This window comes from Balaenoptera physalus, assembly GCF_965194825.1.
Source record: "Balaenoptera physalus genome assembly, chromosome: X".
Taxonomy (NCBI): Eukaryota; Metazoa; Chordata; class Mammalia; order Artiodactyla; family Balaenopteridae; genus Balaenoptera; species Balaenoptera physalus.
Genome location: NC_138903.1, coordinates 94,596,810 through 94,619,893, shown reverse-complemented (window position 1 = coordinate 94,619,893; position 23,084 = coordinate 94,596,810). Strand labels below are relative to the sequence as shown.

At 38.1% G+C, this 23,084-nt stretch overlaps 2 protein-coding genes across 9 annotated transcripts in view; both read right to left on the bottom strand.

Annotated features, from left to right (window-relative positions):
• TBC1D8B (TBC1 domain family member 8B) overlaps positions 1 to 14,394 on the bottom strand; it is an 82,789-nt gene extending 68,395 nt beyond the window's left edge. For 3 of the 7 annotated variants that reach the window (XR_014259021.1, XM_082447528.1, XM_082447529.1), the window contains exon 1: positions 10,729 to 14,391. Coding sequence is in view for 6 of the 7 variants with exons in the window: in XM_082447528.1 (XP_082303654.1) it covers positions 10,729 to 10,858 (130 nt within the window). In the remaining variant the exon portion in view is untranslated. Of the gene's footprint in view, positions 1 to 10,728 lie in introns of all 7 variants that reach the window. The other 4 variants (XM_082447524.1, XM_082447526.1, XM_082447525.1 and 1 more) reach the window with 2 other exon arrangements.
• Positions 14,395 to 17,445: 3,051 nt separating this feature from the next.
• RNF128 (ring finger protein 128) overlaps positions 17,446 to 23,084 on the bottom strand; it is a 102,608-nt gene continuing 96,969 nt past the window's right edge. For both annotated transcript variants that reach the window (XM_082447667.1, XM_082447666.1), the window contains exon 7: positions 17,446 to 18,874. In XM_082447667.1, the coding sequence (XP_082303793.1) occupies positions 18,741 to 18,874 (134 nt within the window). In that variant the 3' untranslated portion in view covers positions 17,446 to 18,740. The remainder of the gene's footprint in view (positions 18,875 to 23,084) is intronic.

Here is a 23,084-nt window from a genome sequence, read left to right as displayed (position 1 = left end):
AAAGGAGTTCAAATAAAAGCATTCATTAAACACAGCACTGTTAAAGCTGCTGTATTTGGCTTCCAAGAATTTAAGTTCTAAAAACGCTTTCAAAAAAGTTTTTTCAAATTTGTGAGGAAAACCATTTATTTCATGTTTACCACATTTTAAATAAAAGTAGCTCAAATTCTATTTCCTTCTTTATATACCCTATTAAAAGCAGTATTAGAAGAATGGGAAAAAGAACAAAGAGGTAAAGAAAAGTTTGGCTCAGCTGAAAGTTAACAGTGGGAGTGTGGATGTGTGAGGAGGCAGAAAGGAGAGGCCACAGATAATCATTCCTGAGTAACATAATAACAATTAGCTCTTTGATAGAAAGTTTGAGACTGGGGACAGACAAAGTGGTCAAAACCACTGGCAGGAAAGGTCATTTTTTTGCAACAGAAATGTTTGCAAGATTATAAGTGCTTTACACTATGTAGAAAGGAAATTGTTCGGTTTTTGTAAGTGCTTTAAATCAGGCAGTTAGTGTAAAACCATGCAACAAATAATTTGGAAGCTAGTGCTAGAATACATTTCTAGTCACTTGGGGAAGTCTTCCAGCGCATTAAGCTATAATCATCATCAAGTCCCTGCAAGTCATTTAGGAATTAATATGTGCCAGTGTCTGGGTTCTAAAAGTACATGAAAACAAGCAGACAACTTTGGGTTGCTTTTCCATATACAGAGAGGTTTATCATGTGACAGCCTGAATATCCAAGGTCATGAATAAGCCTACATATGGGAAGTTCTATAGCAATATTAAATTGGGAACAGAACAGATACGGTCTCTCAGCTGCATGACAGAACAAGAGATTTAAAAATATCAAGAAATTCAAATCATTCTTTGAATGTCTATAACTGAGTAAGGTATCAATGTTCTAGACCCTATTAAAGGTCTATGCGGTTTTGGTAGCATCCTGACATATAAGTAGCAACAAACTCCTTAGGAAACTCATCACCATAAGTGATGTGAAATACTTTATTAAATGACACAGCAAGATAACAAAAAAAGCAAGGTTCTGTGATTTTTAAAAATAGGCAATTTACAGGTAATGATTATTGTTCATGAACCAGTTATTTGGATGGATAGAGATAGAGCACCACTGATGTCAGAGGTGAAAAACACCCTAGCGTGTCATGTAGTCCAACCACCCTTACATTCGTCTGCTCTGTGGTATCCCTGATAGAAAGCCTAGCTTTTTCCTGTAAACTCCAGAGTTCTCCCAAGGCAGCCTATTGCATTGGTGGGAATTTCTACTAATTAGAAAGTTATTTCTAAAATATTTTATGGTTGACCCTTGAACAACACAGGGGTTAGGGGAGGTAACCGCCACACAGTCAAAAATCTGCATATAACTTCATAGTCGGCCCTCCTTATCTGCGGTTCTACATCCTCGGGTTCAACCAACCGCAGATCATGTAGTACTGTTGTATTTATTGGGAAAAAAACACCCCACATATAAGTGGACCTGCACAGTTCAAACCCCATGTTGCTCAAGGGTGCACTGTATATATCCAGATGTTATAATCAGGGCTGGCTTTATGAGCTTGTGGCCTGTCCATTAAGGCCTCATGCTCAGAAGGGCCCCGTGCTTGCTTAATAATCGACTGTCACCCATCTTAAAATTCTAAATTTTTGAACAAAGAGCCCTGCATTTTCATTTTGCACTGGGCCACACACATTAGGTAGCCAATCCTGGTTACAGTGGTTTTCTCCAGGCAGCAGGATGATGGGTGATCATTATTTTCTTTTTTACACCTACACATATTTTCTGATATTTTTACAATGAACATTTTTTAACCTTTAAGATAGAAAAATGAAGGTATTTCTTATATACTTAAAAAAAAAGAAAAAGGAAGGTCTTTCTTAGGATAAATAAAATGCTATTCAATACTTCCTTGCAACTTTGGGGCAATACAAAACATATGCTCTATTCAATATGATGGGTCTTCAAGTATTATTATTATAGTTACCTTGTCTCCCCTTGCTTATTCTTCTCCTCCCCTACCTTAAAATATACCTAGTTCTTTCACCAGTTTGTTGCATGAGATTGTCTGGGACTCTTATTATTTCTTCTATCATTCTCTTAACATACCTATTTGTCAAAGTCTCTTTTGAAATGTGTCACTCAAACCTGAATACCAGGTAAGATCTGAACAAATGCAGGTTTTTTATATTGTGGGCTACATGGTTCTATTAATGCAGTCAAAGATCATACCAGCTTTTTCAGTCCCTATGTCATACTATCATCATACTAAGCTTGTGATCAACTAATCCACTGTGATCTTCTTCACAAACATAAGCACCAACCTAGGTATTCTCTGTCCTGTACAGCTGATTTTTTAAAAAACCTAAATGCAGTTTACATTTACCCATGATAAATTTTAGCTCACTGATTTTAACCGGGCATTCTAACTTGTCCAGATCTGACTCTTGATTTTATCTTCTATGATAGTTATTCTCAACCCTAACTGCAAATTTGAATCATTTGGAGGACTTTTAAAAACTCCTCAAGCTCGACTTTTAAAACTACTAAAGCCTGGAGATTCTAATTTAATTCATCTGGGACAGGGCCCGGGTATTCTGTTTTTTCCTTAACTTTGTATTATAAAAATTTTCAAAAATAGAATAATAAACTAAAACTTCTATGTGCATCACGTAACTTCAGTAATTATCAACATTTTGCTAATCTTCTATCATTAATCCCTCCTAGAGTATTTTAAAGTAAATCCCAGATATCATATCATTTTACCCATAAATACTCCAGTGTCATTTAGTTTATTTTAAAAGGTTCTCAGTTGAATCTAACATACGGCCAGTGTTGAGAAAACTGATCTATGGTATTAACTGTCCCTTTCCATTTTCAGACACCTACAAATTTGATAAACATTTCTTTTTTATATTAGGTTAATGATAATGATGAACAAGTAGGACCAAGAGCTGAGTGTTGGAGGAAGGGCCACTATAAAAGAGCCAAAGCTTGAAGATGGTACTCATTATCAATGTGCTAGTCTAGTACACTTTCATTTGACAAGTGGCTCTTTCTGCTGGTAAAGTAGATTGAGGACACTCTGTAAGGCAACACTGCTCTAGCTACAGAAGTCATTAAAATGAACTTCCTAATACAAACAAAATTTAATTTCCATTCGAAGTAAAATGTTAGATTACAATTTGGGGCCATAGAAATGATTACTGGAACTTTATAGTGGATTCTGTATCTTGTCTTAAGTTGCCGTATTTACAAAGTCAAACAAGTACACCTTTACTGAATTTTTTATAATCTCAAGTTCATTAAAAGTTGATGAACAAAGTAATTAGTAAAATGACAACACACTTAGTAGGAAATACATTCAAATAGGAGAAAGTAGTGTTCTCAGTAGAGGTTGTAGGTTTTCCTGTTTCTACTGCTTTTGCTGCCAGTTCTAAGTCCTTAAAACAAGACTGTGAATGCTTATTTTACAATTATCCAATAGCCACAGCTGACATTTTGAAAGCTGCCAACTTTACACTAAGAGCTTTGGAAAACTGTTAATAAAAATAACTCTTTTGTCCTGTTTTCCCTCTCCCTGCATTTTTTTTAAAGACATTTACTTGAAAACTAGATATACATAAGCTCTCCTTTCCTTCCCTAACTGAAATTTTTGTTTCATTAAAGGATTTAGAATTTTTTAAAGGTAAGTAACTGATGACATAAATGGCAGATTACAGTGTCATGGGGGTAAAAAAGCATACATGAATTATTAATCAAATCCAGCTATACTTCTAAAGATTAAAACATAGAGAAATATGAGAATTGTTACCATCTTTATTTACAGCACCTTAATACACTTCAAGACTTATGCATCACTGTACAAAATGAGTAGCCCTCAGAAAATTTAAAAAAATACAACATCTGAATTCCCAGGTGCAAAGCAAAAAGCAAGTGTGGCAGCAAATGAAAACTCATACATAGTATAGTGCTTTAAAACCATTATTTAGAAGAACTAAAGCTGGCCATGATTTTCGTTAGTTTAAAACAAGAGGAGAACTAATGATTAAAACTTCACTTTTTTATACTGGAGTGAGAGAGAAAAAAACAAGACCATCTAGGCGGGAATTGAAATGTCAGTGGAGACAAAAAACAACAAAGGTTTAATTCTCAGGTCCCTTTGATATTCTATCTCCGGTTTTCCGGGTTTTCCTCTTCTATAGAAGAGGACATTGCTCTTCAACAACTTTTCTGGTTGCTAAGGGCACTATATCTTGAGTCTCATATTTTCAACCACAAATAAATGAATCTGGAGTACTTGCTGTGTCCCCAACAACTGCCATCTTTTGCTTTTTCACTACCATATTATTCCTCCCACTTAGAATGTCCTCCCCAGTTCTCTCTATCAAACCACAGCCCAGATATTGTTGGTGCTGAGAGATGGCTGATTTAATTTTAAAAAACAATCCAAACTGGCTTTTGGCAAGTTGCTCCACAGATGTCACACTGGGATTCTGCCACCAGAATACCACCTATTGTTATTAACCACTGCTTTTAGGAAATCTTTGTATCATTTAACAGGACATTAGATAAGCATACTTTACACCAGATCTGGCCCTGGAAAATTGCTTTGGGAGTTTCAAATACTCCTCATGCATGACTATTTATAAGCCACTCAAACCAGGCTGATATTATTATTGACTACCCCAATAATTACATATTTTGCTTGCTTACTTGTTTATTATTTGTCCCACCAGATTATAAAGTCTGTGGGGGTAGAAACTATTTCTGTTTTATTCACCACTGTATACCAACACCCAGGACAGTAGCCAGCTACTACCCGTTTCCCTGCTTCCCTTCACAGTGAAATTCCCAGACAGAATTATGTATATTCACTCTGCTCCCAGATACCTGCTTGGCTCATATACTCTAGTCCCTCTGGTCTCTGCACATAGGTCACCTTAAAGAAGTGTTCCTACACCAAATTTATCTAAAATACCAATCCGCTTCCCCCTCTATTACTATACCTTATTTTTTTTCATATAGTTTACTGCCACCAGCCATATATTATTTGTTTATTTGCCTCCCTCAACTAAAATGTTAGCCCCATGAGAATGGGGATTTTGCTCTGCTCACTGCTGTTATCTCTAGCACCTAAAACAGTGCTTGATTTTTAGAAGACACTTGGTAATTATCTGTTCAATGAATGTATCTTGTAACATCACATTTAGGATTTACTCTTACCTGTTGTGCTCATACAGCAGCAGCAAAAGGTAAAAAACTGGGCAGATTTTCTAACATCAAGGTAATATAAAATCCATGTCACAGCTGTACAGCAACATGGTAAACATTATAGTGCCCTTTATTTTATTAATTTTTAGCTTACTTTACATCTATACTCTTTCCACAACTGTCCACCAGAAACACGGGCTTTCACCAGCTGAATCATTATTTCTTCTTCAGGTATTATGTTTTGAAAACTGTAACTAAGATAACTAAAGTTATACATACTCTTCAATACCACTAAGACAAGTGATGCTTATATCTATAGAAGCACTGTTTGAGAACTTCTGGGTTTTGGGAAATTGTAGATCAAAAAGAAATTCTGTCCTGCTATTTTATTCTAATTGCTGTATATTATTTTGATTAAAAACCATAGATGCAGGAATTCCCTAGTGGTCCAGTGGTTATTACTCTGCGCTGTCACTGCCGAGGGCCCAGGTTCAATCCCTGGTTGGGGAACTAAGATCCCAGAAGCCATGCGGCCAAAAAACAACCAAAAAAACCCTAGATGCATTGTCATTATCATACCAAAATTCTTGAGTGATTAACTATGAGTGCTTTGATTTTGTAGTGATATCACTGCATATTGTATATACTCAATGTTACTACTCCAAATCAATTTCTATATACAACATGGGAAAAGTAATTACTAGGGAAAATGGTACAAATATAGATCCTCATTTGGTCTTCGGGTAAAGAAAATGGCACTTAACATCTCATACCTTCATTAATAGATAAATGAACGTCAAATGTTTATATAGTTGCTCGCAGGTTTCAAAACTCATTTGACTCACGTAACAATGCCATGAGATAGGGAAGATAAGTTTTGTTCCCATTTTACAAATGACAAAACAAAGCCTTCACAAAACAATTACAACTGAATAGACACATAAAAATATTAAAGAAACAGGGAAAATAAAGGAAGCAGGGTGAATGGGGTAAGTGGAATCACTGGACTAGGTGGTGTATTCATGCATTTGTGGATTCTAGCTTGTAGTTGACTTATTAAAGAAAAATCTCATAGGGTAACCCCTGGGGAGGGCAAATCACACTGTGCTCAGTTCCCTCCCTGGGACATTTTGATACAGGTGAAATCAAGTAAAAAATTACCTTTAAAGATCTCTTTGAATGATATAATAAAGAACAACTCTGTAGGTTTTGAAAAATGAAGGATGGTCAGTATCATCACTTTTCAGTCTTGATTTTCTTTTCATTAGAACGACATCTACTTGACAGCAAATATTAATTTCCTACTTACGTTATAAATCTCCAATATCTTAACCAAAAAAAAAAAAGAAAAGAAACCAACCTAATTGCATACAATCTACATCATTATGACTTTAACGTAACTCTTGGGGATTGAGGATTCAGGATCCTAAGGTAAACTGGAGTGGTGGTTTCCAGCCTATGCTTAAGGGAGGAAAGACTCCAGCAGCAAGCAGGGGAGGGGAAAGGGAGAGAGAGCAGTGTATTACCAGGTATCTGAAGAAAGGCCCAAAGCTTATAGGTATGCAGTCAATAATCCTTCCAATGGAACAGGATAGAAAGCCCAGAGATAAACCCACACACATATGGTCACCTTACCTTTGATAAAGGAGGCAAAAATATACAATGGAGAAAAGACAGCCTCTTCAATAAGTGGTGCTGGGAAAACTGGACAGCTACATGTAAAAGAATGAAATTAGAACACTCCCTAACACCATACACAAAAATAAACTCAGAATGGATTAAAGACCTAAATGTAAGGCCAGACACTATAAAACTCTTAGAGGAAAACATAGGAAGAACACTCTATGACATAAATCACAGCAAGATCCTTTTTGACCCACCTCCTAGAGAAATGGAAATAAAAACAAAAATAAACAAATGGGACATAATGAAACTTCAAAGCTTTTGCACAGCAAAGGAAACCATAAACAAGACGAAAAGACAACACTCAGAATGGGAGAAAATATTTGCAAATGAAACAACTGACAAAGGATTAATCTCCAAATTATACAAGCAGCTCATGTAGCTCAATATCAAAAGAACAAACAACCCAATCCAAAAATGGGCAGAAGACCTAAATAGACATTTCTCCAAAGAAGATATACAGAGGGCCAACAAACACATGAAAGGATGCTCAACATCACTAATCATTAGAGAAATGCAAATCAAAACTACAATGAGGTATCACCTCACACCGGTCAGAATGGCCATCATCAAAAAATCTACAAACAATAAATGCTGGAGAGGGTGTGGAGAACAGGGAACCCTCTTACACTGTTGGTGGGAATGTAAATTGGTACAGCCACTATAGAGAACAGTATGGAGGTTCCTTAAAAAACTAAAATAGAACTACCATATGACCTAGCAATCCCACTACTGGGCACATATCCTGAGAAAACCATAATCAAAAAGAGTCATGTACCAGAATGTTCACTGCAGCTCTATTTACAATAGCCAGGACATTGAAGCAACCTAAGTGTCCATCGACAGATGAATGGATAAAGATGATGTGGCACATATATACAATGGAATATTACTCAGCCATAAAAAGAAACGAAATTGAGTTGTTTGTAGTGAGGTGGATGGACCTAGAGTCTGTCATATAGAGTGAAGTAAGTCAGAAAGAGAAAAACAAATACCATATGCTAACACAAATATATGGAATCTAAAAAAAAAAATGGTCATGAAGAACCTAGGGTCAGTACAGGAATAAAGACGCAGACCTACTAGAGAATGGACTTGAGGACATGGGGAGGGGGAAGGGTAAGTTGGGATGAAGTGAGAGAGTGGCATGGACATATATACACTACCAAATGTAAAATAGATAGCTAGTGGGAAGCAGCCGCATAGCACAGGGAGATCAGCTCCGTGCTTTGTGACCACCTAGAGGGGTGGGATAGGGAGGAGCAACAAAGCCCGTGCGCCACAGCTACTGAGCCTGTGCTCTGGAGCCTGCGAGCGATGACTACTGTGCCCGCGTGCTACAACTACTGAAGCCCATGCGCCTAGAGCCGGTGCTCCGCAACAAGAGAAGCCACCGCAATGAGAAGTCCGCGCACCACAACGAAGAGTAGCCCCTGCTCGCCGCAACTAGAGAAAGCCCACGCTCAGCAACGAAGACCCAACACAGCCAAAAACAAATAAATAAATTTATTTTTTAAAAAAAGAAAAGAAATCTTGGTTTATTTCTTCAGACAAACACTCTCTTATTCTAAAGAGATGGGGCTAGAGTAAATGGGAGAGGGTAGGATACAGATAAGAAACTGATGCAACTGATCCATGCTGTAAGAAAGCATGTCAAGGGAATTCCCCGGAGGTCCAGTGATTACAACTCCCGAGCTCTCACTGCCGAGGGCCCAGGTTCAATCCCTGCTCGGGGAACTATAATCCCACAAGCCGCGTGGCAAAAAAAAAAAAAAAAAACTACGTCAAATGAAAAACCAAACACAGAAAACAAGGAGTGATTATATAAAGAAAATTTGCAACAAGTAAAAAAAACATTTACTACTACATAACAGTGATTTGATTCTCAAAAAGCTGATTTACTTATTAATTTTCAGGAACACAGTAGTTGTAACAAAGTGAAATACACTTCTTTGGTAGATGAGGCCAGGAGTACCAGAAAAATTCTGGTAAAGTGAGATTATGGGGAACAAAAATATTGTGCTGTAACACTGGGCTGGAAAATCTATTTTAAATATATTCTGATCTGTTCTCAACGGACTCAAGTGGGTAAATTGTCACTGAGTAATTATGACCATTGATTCTCAAGTTTTAATCTGGTAAACATATACATCTAATAAATGGAAAGACTCCTCTGCAAAATAACACTTGTAATTTTTGAGAATGAGAAAATGACAAAATGTGAAGTTTAATCAGGCAATTTTTGTTGCCGTATTTTCAAGAGGGCCTTTTCAGACGCTGGATAGGATGAATAGGTCATGCAAGATTTTTTTTTAAATGTCCCACAGAACCTCAAAATTCTCTCCACACTGCTGGGGTGTTGGGAAAAAAAGGAAACAACAGCACATGTTCATCACCATCTTAACAAAACACATTGATTTGGCTCCTGTTATCTTTCATTTTATCCTCTCAGCTCTGAGGTAGACACCATTTACCAGAAGGGAAAAAGCAATGTCACCTCCTCCATGAATCTTTACCCAACCCTTCAGTTATTTGGTTCTAATTATAATTTGCCTAGTTTAGTAGTTAACGGGTTATAATTATAATTTGCCTGGTTTGCTGGTTACTTCCCCCAAACCCGACCCTCTGCCACTTATCCAGATTAAGAGCACTTCGAAGGCAGGGAACTGAATGTTAATTATCTTTGTACCCTAGCATTCCATGTGGCACATAGTAGGCGCTTCAGGTTGAATAAATGAAAGAATGTGTCGAATATAATTCAACAGGCGATTAGGATGGGACTAACATGCAGGTTTTGGGACTCTTCCCTCTTCCTGTTCCATCTCGCTGCTGATAAGCCTGGTTCATCACTTCAAGGCCACAATACCAAACTAGAAGTTGTCACGAAATAGAGCTCTGGTCTCCCAATGACCAAAAGTTTGCATGCCCCTGCCCAAGACGACAGGTCTCAGACCAAAACTCCTTGGAGGCTTTAAACACTAGACCCACACAGAGTTCTTGATTTGTAAATCAAAGAAGTGAAGGCAGGATAGATTAGGCGGGAAGAGAAACTTCCGTTTGTTTAACTGGTTTGCTTACAACCTTGGTTTTGAAAGAAAGGGCATTTCTCTCTTTTCTCAAGAGAGAAATGAATTACGAAGGTTACTTTGAGAGGGGAGCCCAAGGATTGAAAACTTGGAGACAAAGTGAAAGATGCTAAATAGGGAGGGTTCAGCAATTCTGAGACCTACCCCTCACCCTCCCCCGCACTCGGACCCTCCCCCTGACTCCCTAACCTCTCATTTGATGCCGATTCCTCGAGACAGGATTGGAGCTCCTCGCTTTTTCCTCATCATCCCTCCTCCCACACAATTACACCTCCCACCCCCAGGGTGGCGGTTACCGATGGGGGGAGGGGAGGGGCTGGGAGGCTTGTGAAAAAAGTTAAGTGCACAACTGCGAACTGGCCCGGGTCACCAGCCTAAATGCGACCTGTCCACGTCTAACGCTCGTCACCAGCCCCCTCCCCCAGGAAAGCTACAGGGCAGGTACTCTGCCTCAGAAAGAACACTTCCTTTACCCCAGATTCTTCCTTGGCTTCAGAAGGAACCCCTCCTCCCTTTCCCCGTCCCACCCAAAGACCGACTGCTGGTCCAGGGAGGCGTTCTCAGGACTCAGTGAGGACGACGGAAAGGTGGTGGCGGGAGAAGAACCCCAGTCCCCCCCGCCCAGGGTTTAGGATCGGGCGGCGGGCGGCGACGACTAACTGTGTCCCTCACCACCTTTTAAGTACCAGCGAACACGGCCCCGAGGCGAGGGGGTGAGGGGGATGGCCACAGCTTACCTGTGAGCCCCCCGCCGCCTTCCTCCCGGTAGCCCCGACGCCGCTGCAGCACGAAATAGTCGTTGGACCTTTCCATCAGCCACAGCTTCAGCGCATTTTTCAGGAGCACTTCCTCGGGCTTCAGCCACATCGCGAAGAACTTTATGCCGCCCGGGAGCAGCGATCCAGATGCCCTCCTCACCTCACCCCTCCACCCGTTTCCTCCCCTCTACTTCTCCCACCAAATCTGCCTCAGGCGGCAGCCGCTCAGGTTCTGCTTTTCCACACTTCCCCCAACCCTCCCTTCTCTCCCACGTAGGCAGCGAGATTGCCAATTCCCTCCCACAGCGCTACCGCCCGACTGGGAAATAGTCCCGTTCCTTTTCCTTCTGGGAGTTGTAGTTTACTCCCCGCTTTTCTGTACTCAAGCACCTGGAGCGCGGGACTACACTTCCCACAATCCACTGGGGGTGAGAACTGGGTGGGGGTGCTTTCAAAGCGGGTCCCGCCACCAGTTAAGTGGATTTTGCCTATGGAAAGTTTAAAGCCTTTTCTGGCAAATAAGTGAGCCCGGGTACAGAAGTGTTGTTTCTTCTCATCCTTTTACAGCCGAGGGTGTTAAACTGTCGAAAACAGTTTCCGGAATTTGGGAGTAACGAACGGCCATTCTGGGAAGGAGCAGTAGCGGCAACTAACGTTTAATGAGCTCTTACGTACAAAAGAGATTTCACACAATGTCTCACATAATCCTTGCAGATGTCTCACGAAGCATATCTCATTCCTCAACTTGCACGTAAATAAACAAATGCGCAGTCGGGTTCGGTGACTTATCCAAGGTCACACAGTAAGTGGAGTTTGATACGATTCCTTGTCTGATTGAGAATCTTCCTTTGATTAAGCTCTTTCCGCGCGTACAATAAGAATATAAAATCTCCAGAAGCCACACAGTGTTTTTTACGCCGCGCTCCTCCCTTCCCAGATTTGTTCTATTTAACTGTTGTAATCAGCCACAGAAAATGTCGTCCAACTTTGCTTTACTGGATATAAACAATTTATGAGCGATTTTTTTTTCTTTGTTAAACTCTTTAAGAAAAAAAAAATCCTTTCAGGGCAAGCTGCACCTCTTTGTACCTTGGCAATGATACGCAGCTGCTTAAACACTAAGGTGAATGAGGTCAGTGGTTTGTGAGACATCACTGTGAGAAATTACTTGAGGGACGTTTTTATTTACTGCGATAACTAAGCCCACCAGAATTAAAGAGTGCACTAAAAGCGAAAACAGGTTTATAGGAAGGAAGGAGTTGGGAGGCAGTGTACAAAAAACAAGGGGCTCTTGGCAAGCTATTTTGAGAATGAAGCCTCAAGGATCTGGCTTTTTTTAAAAAAATGGGGTGGGGCACACCCGGATGCCAAGTCGTGGAGCCAAAGAACTCTGCCTTGGAGTTGCGTCTGTGGCTTAACCCTCGCAAAATGTGGGCCAGCCAGCTCAAAGAAGGCAGGCGTGTGCTATGAGTAGGGATTTTTCTTGGAGGTGAGAAAAAGGTCAGTTTGGGATTCTCTTCTGAAACGCAGTCGTTTGTCCGAAGGCAGCTTTCCGGACAGGGTGGGAAGAGGCAGTCTTCCCACAGCCCAAACTGCAATGTATCCTTGGGAAAAGCCATCATAATTTGGATGTGTATTAAGGAAGATAATTTCTTATCTTCCTGGTGAAAGATCAGTAAATGTGGCAAATGTATCTTCCTTCTTTACTTTTACTGATACCTTTCCTTCCCCTTTTTATTTCCTTCCTCATCAAACCACATTCTTTTCCAATACCCTTAAACTTTAAGAGTTGTAGCAAGGGCTGTGCAGAACTGGATGGTTCCTGTGCCCCGTTACTGCGCAACTCCATTCAGATACACCCACATGCTCCCTGTTATATAGAATCGGGCCCGCTTTTGGCTTAGAGCGGGGGGCATTTAGCGAGCTCCCGCTGTAGTAAAACATTTCATTGATTATGTAAATAAAACACTTTTAAATTACTCCTGCGATATAAAGTTTTGGCTTGATCATGCACTAAATTTCAAGCTTTTACAAATAAAAGTTTTTTTCTGAAAGTGCCTTAAAAAAACAGAGCATGTCACTCTATTCAATTGTTTATGTTAATGTACATTGTTTTTAGGGACGAAGGACAGGAATTACAAACTGCCATGGATATCACTGCTGGTACTGTGCTGGTAATATCTATCTATATCTATCTATGACTGTATATACAGATAGTCATTTAACCCTCATTAATAAGCTGGTACATTTTTTACATCCTTAATTTGCAGATGAACAGGAGGCTCAGAGGAGTTAAGTAACTTGCCTGAGATCACATAACTAAATAAATGGCAGAGCTGGGATTTGAACCTGGATTTGTCTGACTACAAACCATGACATATCGTTTATAGCTACCTCAAGGCAACATGTCCAAAGCCAAATTTATTTTTCTAATATCCTCCCTGCCCAAAGTTGTTTCTTCTACCAGCTTCTCATAGGTCAGAGCACCACTGTTTACCAACATGCTCAAGCTAAGAACCTTGGAATAGTCTTTTATTTCCTACATTTAAAAAAAATGAAGTATAGTTAATTTACAATATTGTGTTAGTTTCAGGTGTACAGCAAAGTGATTCAGTTATATAGATAATTTTCCATTATAGGTTATTACAAGATATGGAACATTGTTCCCTGTGTTATACAGTAAATACTTGTTGCTTATCTATTTAATATATAGTAGTGTGTATCTGTTAATCCCACACACCTAATTTATCTGCCCCCCTTTCCCCTTTGGGAAGTCTGTTTTCTATGTCTGTGAATCTGTTTCTGTTTTGTAAATAGATTCATTTGTATTATTTTTTAGATTCCACATATAAGTGATATCATATAATATTTGTCTTTGTCTGACTTCACTTAGCATGATATTCTCTAGGTCCATCCATGTTGCTGCAAATGGCATTATTTCATTCTTTTTTATGGCTGGGTAATATTCCATTGCATATATATACTACATCTTCTTTATCCATTCATCTGTTGATGGACACTTAGGTTGCTTCCACATCTTGGCTATTGTAAATAGTGCTGCTATGAATATTGGGGTGCATGTAAGGAACCTTGGAATAGGCTTTTTTTTTTAATTAACTTTTTTTTTAAAAATATTGTGTGGCCATAATAAACCAGTCTAGAAAAGCTATTTAGGCTTATAATTAATTGGATTAATGGTGCTATAGAACTTAAAAGCTCTAGGAGAACATAATCCTAATTTTTTTTTATCAGATGCGTATGTTTGATTTATTTATTTTTATTTTTGGCTGTGTTGGGTCTTCGTTTCTGTGTGAGGGCTTTCTCTAGTTGTGGCAAGCGGGGGCCACTCTTCATCACGGTGCGTGGGCCTCTCACTGTCGCGGCCTCTCTTGTTGCGGAGCACAGGCTCCAGATGCGCAGGCTCAGTAGTTGTGGCTCACGGGCCTAGTTGCTCCGCGGCATGTGGGATCTTCCCAGACCAGGGCTCGAACCCGAGTTCCCTGCATTAGCAGGCAGATTCTCAACCACTGCGCCACCAGGGAAGCCCCTAAATTAACTTTTATTGGAGTATGGTTGCTTTACAATGCTGTGTTATGGAATAGTCTTAAACTTCTTACTCTCACCACCTCCACTGTCACACACACACACACACACACCCCTCTACTTTTTTTTTCAAAAGTCCATCCCATCCTCCTATTATCACTTCAGATAAGCCTCACATCCTTTCCTGCTGCACTATAATAATAGCTTCCCAACTCATCTGTCTACTTCCATGCTTGTTTTCTGATTTATCCAAGCCACGTATTTATGGACAGAATGATATACCACGCAGAGATGAATAATGCCTCATCTATCCAGAGGTCAGTCTTCCAGCTGACTCAGCCTTCTAAATCATAGTTTCAAACACCTACATGAAAAGGTACTAGGAAATCCCAAATCGCAACTCCAAACCTGTGCCATGGAAAGGCTGAGGCTGTCACCCAAGATTCCACTGGATTCTTATTTGAAATGAATTTCACAAGCTTAGTTGATATTTTACAGTCTGCAGCAGGCTTAGGAGCAGTAAGATTCTAGAGGAGAGCCATATAAAGCTGTAGTACTCAAAATACAGACTCTGGACCGGCAACATCTGCATCACCCAGGAGCTTGCTAGAAATTCAGAATCTCAGAACCCATTCCAGACCTTAGAATCAGAGTGTGCCATTTTAACAAGATCCCCAGGTAATTTGTAGGCACATTAAAGTTTTAGATGCACTAATTGAAAGCAAATTAGATATTTGAAAATCAAACTTCACAACAAATTGGGGGTAATCATGTTTCCATTAAGAGCTAATAGGCATCTTTTAAAAAATAAGCTCTATTAATGAATTTTAGATGACTGAATTGCTTTTTTTAAAAGTTTATATCAGGACATGCCTATTAAAATTTTCTAAGGCAGTGGTTCAGAACTGGGATGTTAGTTGGAAGAGAAATTGCCACTAACTATCCATGCTAAGCTCTATTTATATATACTACTACTCTCTCTAACCATCAAAAATGGTATGTCCACAAGTGTCTCACATTCATGAGATTGTATGTTTCTGGAGGAAAAAAAGTTAAGAACTAGTGAGTAGTGGTTTTCAAACTTTTCACTGAATTGCCTCTAAGGTAGAATATAATGAACATTTTTCTCTGGTGGTCAAAGTGCCCCCCATAATAATGAACTTCCTTTAAGTTCATTACATTAAGTAGTATGTAAATTTTATATTGTTTAATATGTTTAAAGATATTTTAAAAATCCACTCCAAACAGAAGATACAATGAGTAAGGAAAATTTTTATAACCTAAGGTGATAAAATTGATCCAGATATTATAGAACATAACTAAAATATTTAGTAAATGAACCAAAACCAGAAGGAGGGGGGAGAAGAATTGTTCAAAGCATTCCAGTTGTATTTTTAAGTGTATTTTTACTGATTTACCTGGGAACCATGTGTATTCTTACTTATAAGATAATACAACCTGACTTCTACTAAACCTACAAATGAACTCTCAGAAAACCCCTCCTTCTTAAGTTGGAGACTACCTATACATACAAATACATCTACTGCCACTGTTAAAGGAATCAGCTTATATTTTGACCATGTGAAAGTAATAAAGTCTGTTGCTCAAACTCTTTTTTCTTATCAAAAGATAATACCAGGAAGAAAATTCACAAGTGACATGTAATTCCTCTCCTTTGCATATACCCAAGAGAACTGAAAGCATACATCTACACAAAGACTTGTACATGAATGTTCATAGCAGCATTATCCATAATGGCCAAAAAGTGGTAACGATCTGAGTGTTCATTAACTGATGAATGGATAACCAAATATGGAATACCTATACAATAGAATATTATTCAGCAATGAAAAAGAATGAAGTACTGTTGCATGCTTCAACATGGATGAACCTTGAAAATATTATGATAAGTGGAAGAAGCCAGTCACAAAAGACCATATCTTGTATGAGTCCATTTAAATGTAATGTCCAGAATAGGCAAATCCATAGAGACAGAAAGCTGATTGGTGGTTGCCTAGGGTTAGGAATGGGAGCAGAAACTGAGTGCAAATGGATATGAGGGGACTTTCTGGGGTGATGAAATGTTCTCAACTTGATTGTGGTGGTAATAATCACACAACTCTATATACATTTGCAAGGCATCTTGGAACCATACATTTACAATGGGTGAATTTTTGGTATATAAATTATATGTCAATACAGCTATTAAAAATTTAAAAAGTTATAAATGCCTCCCCAGAAGAAACCCCACAAAGCTTGAAATGATTAATTTTCTAAGAATATAGGCCAACTTTATTGTGTGGCATCACACACACGTACATTTGGCATATTGCCACAGAAGACATACGTGTACCCTGGTTTGATAATCATGGTTCTGAAGTGTTACAAGCAACTGTTTATTCTTAACATGTTTGGCAAAATAAAGAGGTGCATTTAACTCATTAACAGCATCCCAAGAATGATACTGCCAAAGAGAAGGCTGAAGGAAAACGTAACTTTAAAGCAATAAAACGGCCTTATGTCTTGGGTAGTATAAAGATGGACTGGCATCATGGTCTTTTTCTAACCCAATATTATCAGTGGTCAACCTCATTATTTACCTTGCTGACATTTAAAAATAATTCATGGTAGGTTCAGTTATATTATAATGGCAGCAGTTCCTCTCTATGTAATGAAATATGTAAATGTAAAGTTTTAGTTTTTATTGATCAAATATATCAATGACCATTTACATTAAACCTTTTTCCCTCCTAAATCCAAGCATATATTAAAATTTAGGGGCTTCCCTGGTGGCACAGTGGTTAAGAATCCGCCTGCCAATGCAGGGGACACGGGTTCGAGCCCTGGTCTGGGAAGATCCCACATGCCGCGGAGCAACTAAGCCCGTGAGCCACAACTACTGAGCCTGCGCGTCTGGAGCCTGTGCTCCGCAGCAAGAGAGGCCGCGATAGAGAGAGGCCCGCGCACCGCGATGAAGAGTGGCCCCCGCTTGCCGCAACTAGAGAAAGCCCTCACACAGAAACGAAGACCCAACACAGCCAAAAATAAATAAATAAATTTATAAAAAAAAATAGGATTTTCATAACTAAAAACAAGAATAAAACATTCTTTAAAAAAAAGTTAGTATATGATAACTAAACACCAAACACAAACTTTTATTGGAATATTTTATTTACATTTTATATTTAAAGAGAATCAATACAAATCGGGACATATTTACAGCATTTCAAATCAGTGTACAAGAATGCAATGGTTTCATCCATTCTACATTTAGCCAACAAAAATACATGTCTATTCTGCTTTTGCCTAAATTCTGCTGGAATTTGTACTGGAAACAAAACTCTAAAACCAAAGATAAGCCACAGAGAATAGAAGTAAAGTGCATTTTTATAATAGCTCTATTTAACTTTGGTGGATGAAGCTTCAAACTTTATATTAAGGCACCTGGAATTCTCCCCCTCCCCCAATTCTTTTTCAAACACCAAGAAAATGCATTCACGAAATTTATAGCTACATGGACAGAATTTTAGTTTACCTAATGTTATTTTAGCCCATTTAGGTAAAATGTAAACTCAATTTTCAAAGTCAACATTGTTTGGAAAATATTTTCCACAGACTAATTTCTGTAGACAAATTCATACACAAAGATCAATTACCAATTTTTGTGTGACTTATTCATAATCATTTTCAAATAGTATGATGATTTATATACTCTGCTTTTGAAAGTCCCATAAGTAAAGTTTGAGAAATAGTTATACAGTGTTTCTGTAAGTACAGTTTTTATCTATAATCTTTTGTCAAATTGGTGTCACTAATATACCAATCAATCCAGTCCAGTCCATATTCTCTGATAAACTATGCTTGACACTCATATGAAGTACATTTAGCCTAATTTTAAAAACAAAAAATAGTTTAAATGAATATTTTGCTTTAATCTTGTTCTATCAACTTAATGTAGCTTAAATAGACATTTCATGAAGTACTAGCCTAAGTTTGCATTGTTTTTTACATTACAATTCCAGATCAATATAAGCACCTGGAGAAAAACCCTGACACATATAGCCCAAGCTAAAGTAGTATTATTTTTAATTAAGATACTATCATAAAATAAAGTGATTACAGCTACTCCACATTTTAAAAGCAACATGTTTTTATAAGAAAATTGTTATAAATGGAAAACATGACTACTTGACAAGAGTTTTGAATGTTTAAAAATGTTGCTACCACTATTGAGAGGAAACTTGCCTATGAAAAACATTATATAATGAGTTTGTGGAAAAAGTTAATAGGTTAAATATTTTAAGTCATTTAACTATAGCATAATATTAGTCATCTCATCACTTTCAGTATCATTCTTATTAAGTTATTCCAATTCATTAATAGCAAACTAGGCCCTGATTGGCAGTTCTGTTATTACTAAAGGTTCAAGTTTTCTATTGACACAGATTTTATGATTTAATTTCTCGAACAGCAGTCTCTCGATCAGGAGTTTCATCTTCTTCAAAGGTTGGGTTGTCAACGTGAGGAACAACATCCACTGCCATGGAACTTGCTTCATGGTTTACCAGCTGTAGATTTTCATCTTTAAAAAGAAATGGTAATTTTAGGATGATTTCACCCCTCTCTTCTTTAAGACAAAATTCAACACACATGTCTAAGAAGCCTTTCTTATCTAATTTCATCATACTCTGATTATTACCCTCATTCCCTGTTCCTTTAATATGATTTGTGCTGCCTTACATAAAGCACATATGGCATTATTTTAATTTACAATTACGATTTTATTGATTCACACGTGTGCTTACTTTTACCTAGATTATAGCATCCTTAAGAGCAAAAGTTATGTCTTCTGCTTCTCTATTCTAAATGTAATAGCTCTTAAATCACATTTCAATCACCTGGGCACTTTAAAAAATTACATATGCTATGCATAGATAGATAGATAAATAGATAAATAGATAGGTAGGTAGGTAGGTAGATAGATAGATAGATAGATAGATAGATAGATAGATAGGTAGGTAGGTAGGTAGGTAGATAGATAGATAGACAGACAGACAGAAAGACTAAAAAAAATCAACCAGGAAGTTGTGGGGGGCAGGAGTTCCCAAAATGGAATACAAATAGTAACAAGTGAATATAATTATATTACAGATGAAATATATAATCATCCTGAAGAGAGTGGGAAAGAAAAGAACTAACCTAAGTAACTTTGGAAAATGATACTTTGACTATATCCTATAAGGCTAAAACCAAAGAACTACACTGGTTAGTGAAACTGTTTTTCACAGGGGTGTGTTAGCAATGTTGAAACTTAGGTGTACTTTAGGATTGAACAAATAAGTAAATATATTGTGGATAACAACAGCCAGGTTTCTCAATGTCAGAGAAAGGAGTTACAAATAAGGAAAGGGGAAGGCTAGAATAAACTCTGTGGTGTTGGACTGGAATCAGAAATATAAGTATGAACTAGCTGTTCTTCAGATAGGTGAATGTAGATGTGTGTGTATATTTGTGTGAGTACATACACATATTTCCTAGCGTTGTTCCTTGAAAGGGCTAATAGCAATGACACCCCAATAGCAATGAGCATACCTAGTGCCCAGATCTTGATTTCGAGGTACTGTTCTCCAATAAAAGCCCCCACCCCCTGAAGAAATAACTGATTCCAGGGCTAGGACAAGGAAAGTACAAGATTAATCTAGATTCAAGCCTAGGGATCAGCAAACTACAGCTTGCAAGCCAACTCTATAGCTAAGAGTGGTTTTTTCATTCTTAAGAGGTTGGAAGAGAAAACAACCAAAAGCAACAAAGACCTATGGCCTTCAAAGCCTAAAAAAAAAAAATGATGGAGCATGTTGAAAGGAAACAAACCAACTTGAGGGAGTTCCCAATGACCAAATCTAGGACAATCTAACCATGAATAAATCATGAGAATAATATTATGGAATAAAAGAAATATCTATGAGTCCATATTATTATAAATAAATAATTGAATAAATAAGTGGAGAAAGCTTCCTTAAAATAGAAGCTTAATTAATGTAGAAAGAAGGATGGAAATAGAAAATCACCATTTGGCACACATTTCAGTAATAATTATTGTAAGCAAGAAACATCACTGATTGATAAAATTAGTAGGTAAAAAGTAAGATGAGAAACAGGATATTTGCATAGTCTCCAAGTGTCTCTCTATAAAATAATTAATAATTATAAAGGGAAAAAGAATAACTTTAAAAGGAGAAGCTTGGCAGATGCTACCTTAACCAAGCGAACAAAATTAAAACCATTGGTAATAAGACATGGGCATCATGTGCCTCATTATATGATATGAGCCAGAGAAGGGCACAACATAATTTCTGTGGTATTCTTGCCAGAAATAGACAATGGACAATAAATTTAATCATTGGGAATCAGGAGACAATTCCAAATTGAGGGACATTCTACAAAATAACTAACTGGTGGCCTTCAGAAGTGTCAAAGTCATGAAAGAAAAAGACTAAGGAACAGTCACAGATTGGAGACTAAGAAGACGTAACAGTTAAATGCAATGTGGACCTCTCAGAAAATTGGGTATAGAAGGAACATTCCCAAACATAATGAAGGACATACATGGGGACTTCCCTGGCAGTCCAGTGGTTAAGACTCCATGCTTCCACTGTAGGGGGCGTGGGTTTGATCCCTGGTCGGGGAACTAAGATCCCACATGCCGCGTGGTACAGCCAAAAAATTTAAAAAATAATAAATAAATAAATAAAGGACATACCTGACAAACCCACAGTTAACAACATACTCAAGAGGAACAAGACAAGGGTACCCACTCTCACCACTCCTATTCAACATAGTACTGGAAGTCCTAGCCAGAGAAATTAGAAAGGAAAAGAAAAGTCATCAAGGGACTTCTCTGGCGGTCCAGTGGTTTAAGACTCCGTGCTTCCAATGCAGGGGACGCAGGTTCAATCCCTGGTCGGGGAAACTATGATCCCACATGCCATGCAGCACGGCCAAAAAAAAATATATTTTAAACAAACAAACAAACAGAAAAAAGGCATCAAAATGAGAAAGGAAGAAGTAAAATTGTCTGTTTCCAGATGACATGACCTAGAGAAAATGCTAAAGATACCAACAAAAACTGTTAGAACTAATAAACGAATTCACTAAAGTTGCAGGTTACAAAATCAACAGACAAAAATCAGCTGCATTTCTATACACCAGCAATGAAATATCTGAAAGAGAAATAAAGAAAACAATCCCATTCACAATAGCATCAAAAAGCAATATAATACTTATGAATAGATTTAACCAAGGAGGTAAAAGATTTGTACTGAAAACTATAAGACATTTATAAAAGATATTGAAGAGGGCACAAATAAATGGAAATATATCCCATGTTCATGGATCAGAAGAATTCATATTGGACTTCCCTGGTGGCGCAGTGGTTAAGAATCAGCCTGCCAATGCAGGGGACACGGGTTCGATCCCTGGTCTGGGAAGATCCCACATGCCACAGAGCAACAAAGCCTGTGCGCCACACTACTGAGCCTGCTCCCTAGAGCCCGTGAGCCACAACTACTGAGCCCACATGCCACAACTACTGAAGTCTACGTGCCTAGAGCCCGTGCTCCGCAACAAGAGAAGCCACCGCAATGAGAAGCCCGTGCATCGCAACGAAGAGTAGCCCCTGCTCGCTGCAACTAAAGAAAGCCTGCGTGCAGCAACAAAGACCCAACACAGCCAAAAATAAGTAAATAAATAAATAAATCTATTAAAAAAAAAGAATTCATGTTGTTTAAATGTCCATACTACCCAAAGCCATCTGTAGATTCAATGCAATCCATATCAAAATTCCAAATGCATTTTTCACAGAAGTATAAAAAAAATCCTAAAATTCATATGGAACTACCAAAGACACTGGATAGCCAAAGCAATCCTGAGAAAGAAGAACAAAGTGGGGAGGCATCACACTTCCTGATTTCAAACTATACTACAAAGCTATAATAATCAACACAGTATGGTACTGGCATAAAAACAGACACATAGATCAGTGGAAAAGAATTGAGAGCCCAGAAGTAAACCCATGTGTATGAGACCATGTGTATGAGATGAACTAATATTTGACAAGGGAGCCAAGAACACTCAATGGGGAAAAGACAGTCTTCAGTAAATGGTGTTGGGTAAACTGGATAAATATGCAACAGAATGAAACTGGACCCCTATCTTACACCACTTAAAAAATGAACTCTAAATGGATTAAGGACTTAAAAAGCCAAAATCAACAAATGGGACTACATCAAACCAAAAAGCTTCTACTCAGCAAGAGAAATAATCAAAAGAATGAAAAGGCAAGCTACAAAACGGGAGAAAATATGTGCAAACCACATATCAGATAAGGGGTTAATATCTAAAATATATAAGGAATTCATACAGTTCAATAGCAAAAAAGCAAATAATCTGATTAAAAAATGGGCAGAAGAACTGAGATATTTTCCCAAGGAAGACATACAAATGGCCAACAGGTACATGAAAAGATGCTCAACATCACTAATCAGGGAAATGCAAATCAAAACCACAATGAGATATTGCCTCACACTTGTTAGAATAGCTATTATCAAAAAGGAAACAGGTAAGTGTTGGCAAGGATGTGAAGAAAAGGGAACTCTAGTGCACCGTTGGTGGGAATGTAAATTGGTCCAGCACTATGGGAAACATGTATGGAGGTTCTCAAAAAATTAAAAATAGAACTACCATATCATCCAGCAATCCCACTTCTGGGTATATATCTAGAGGAAATGAAATCA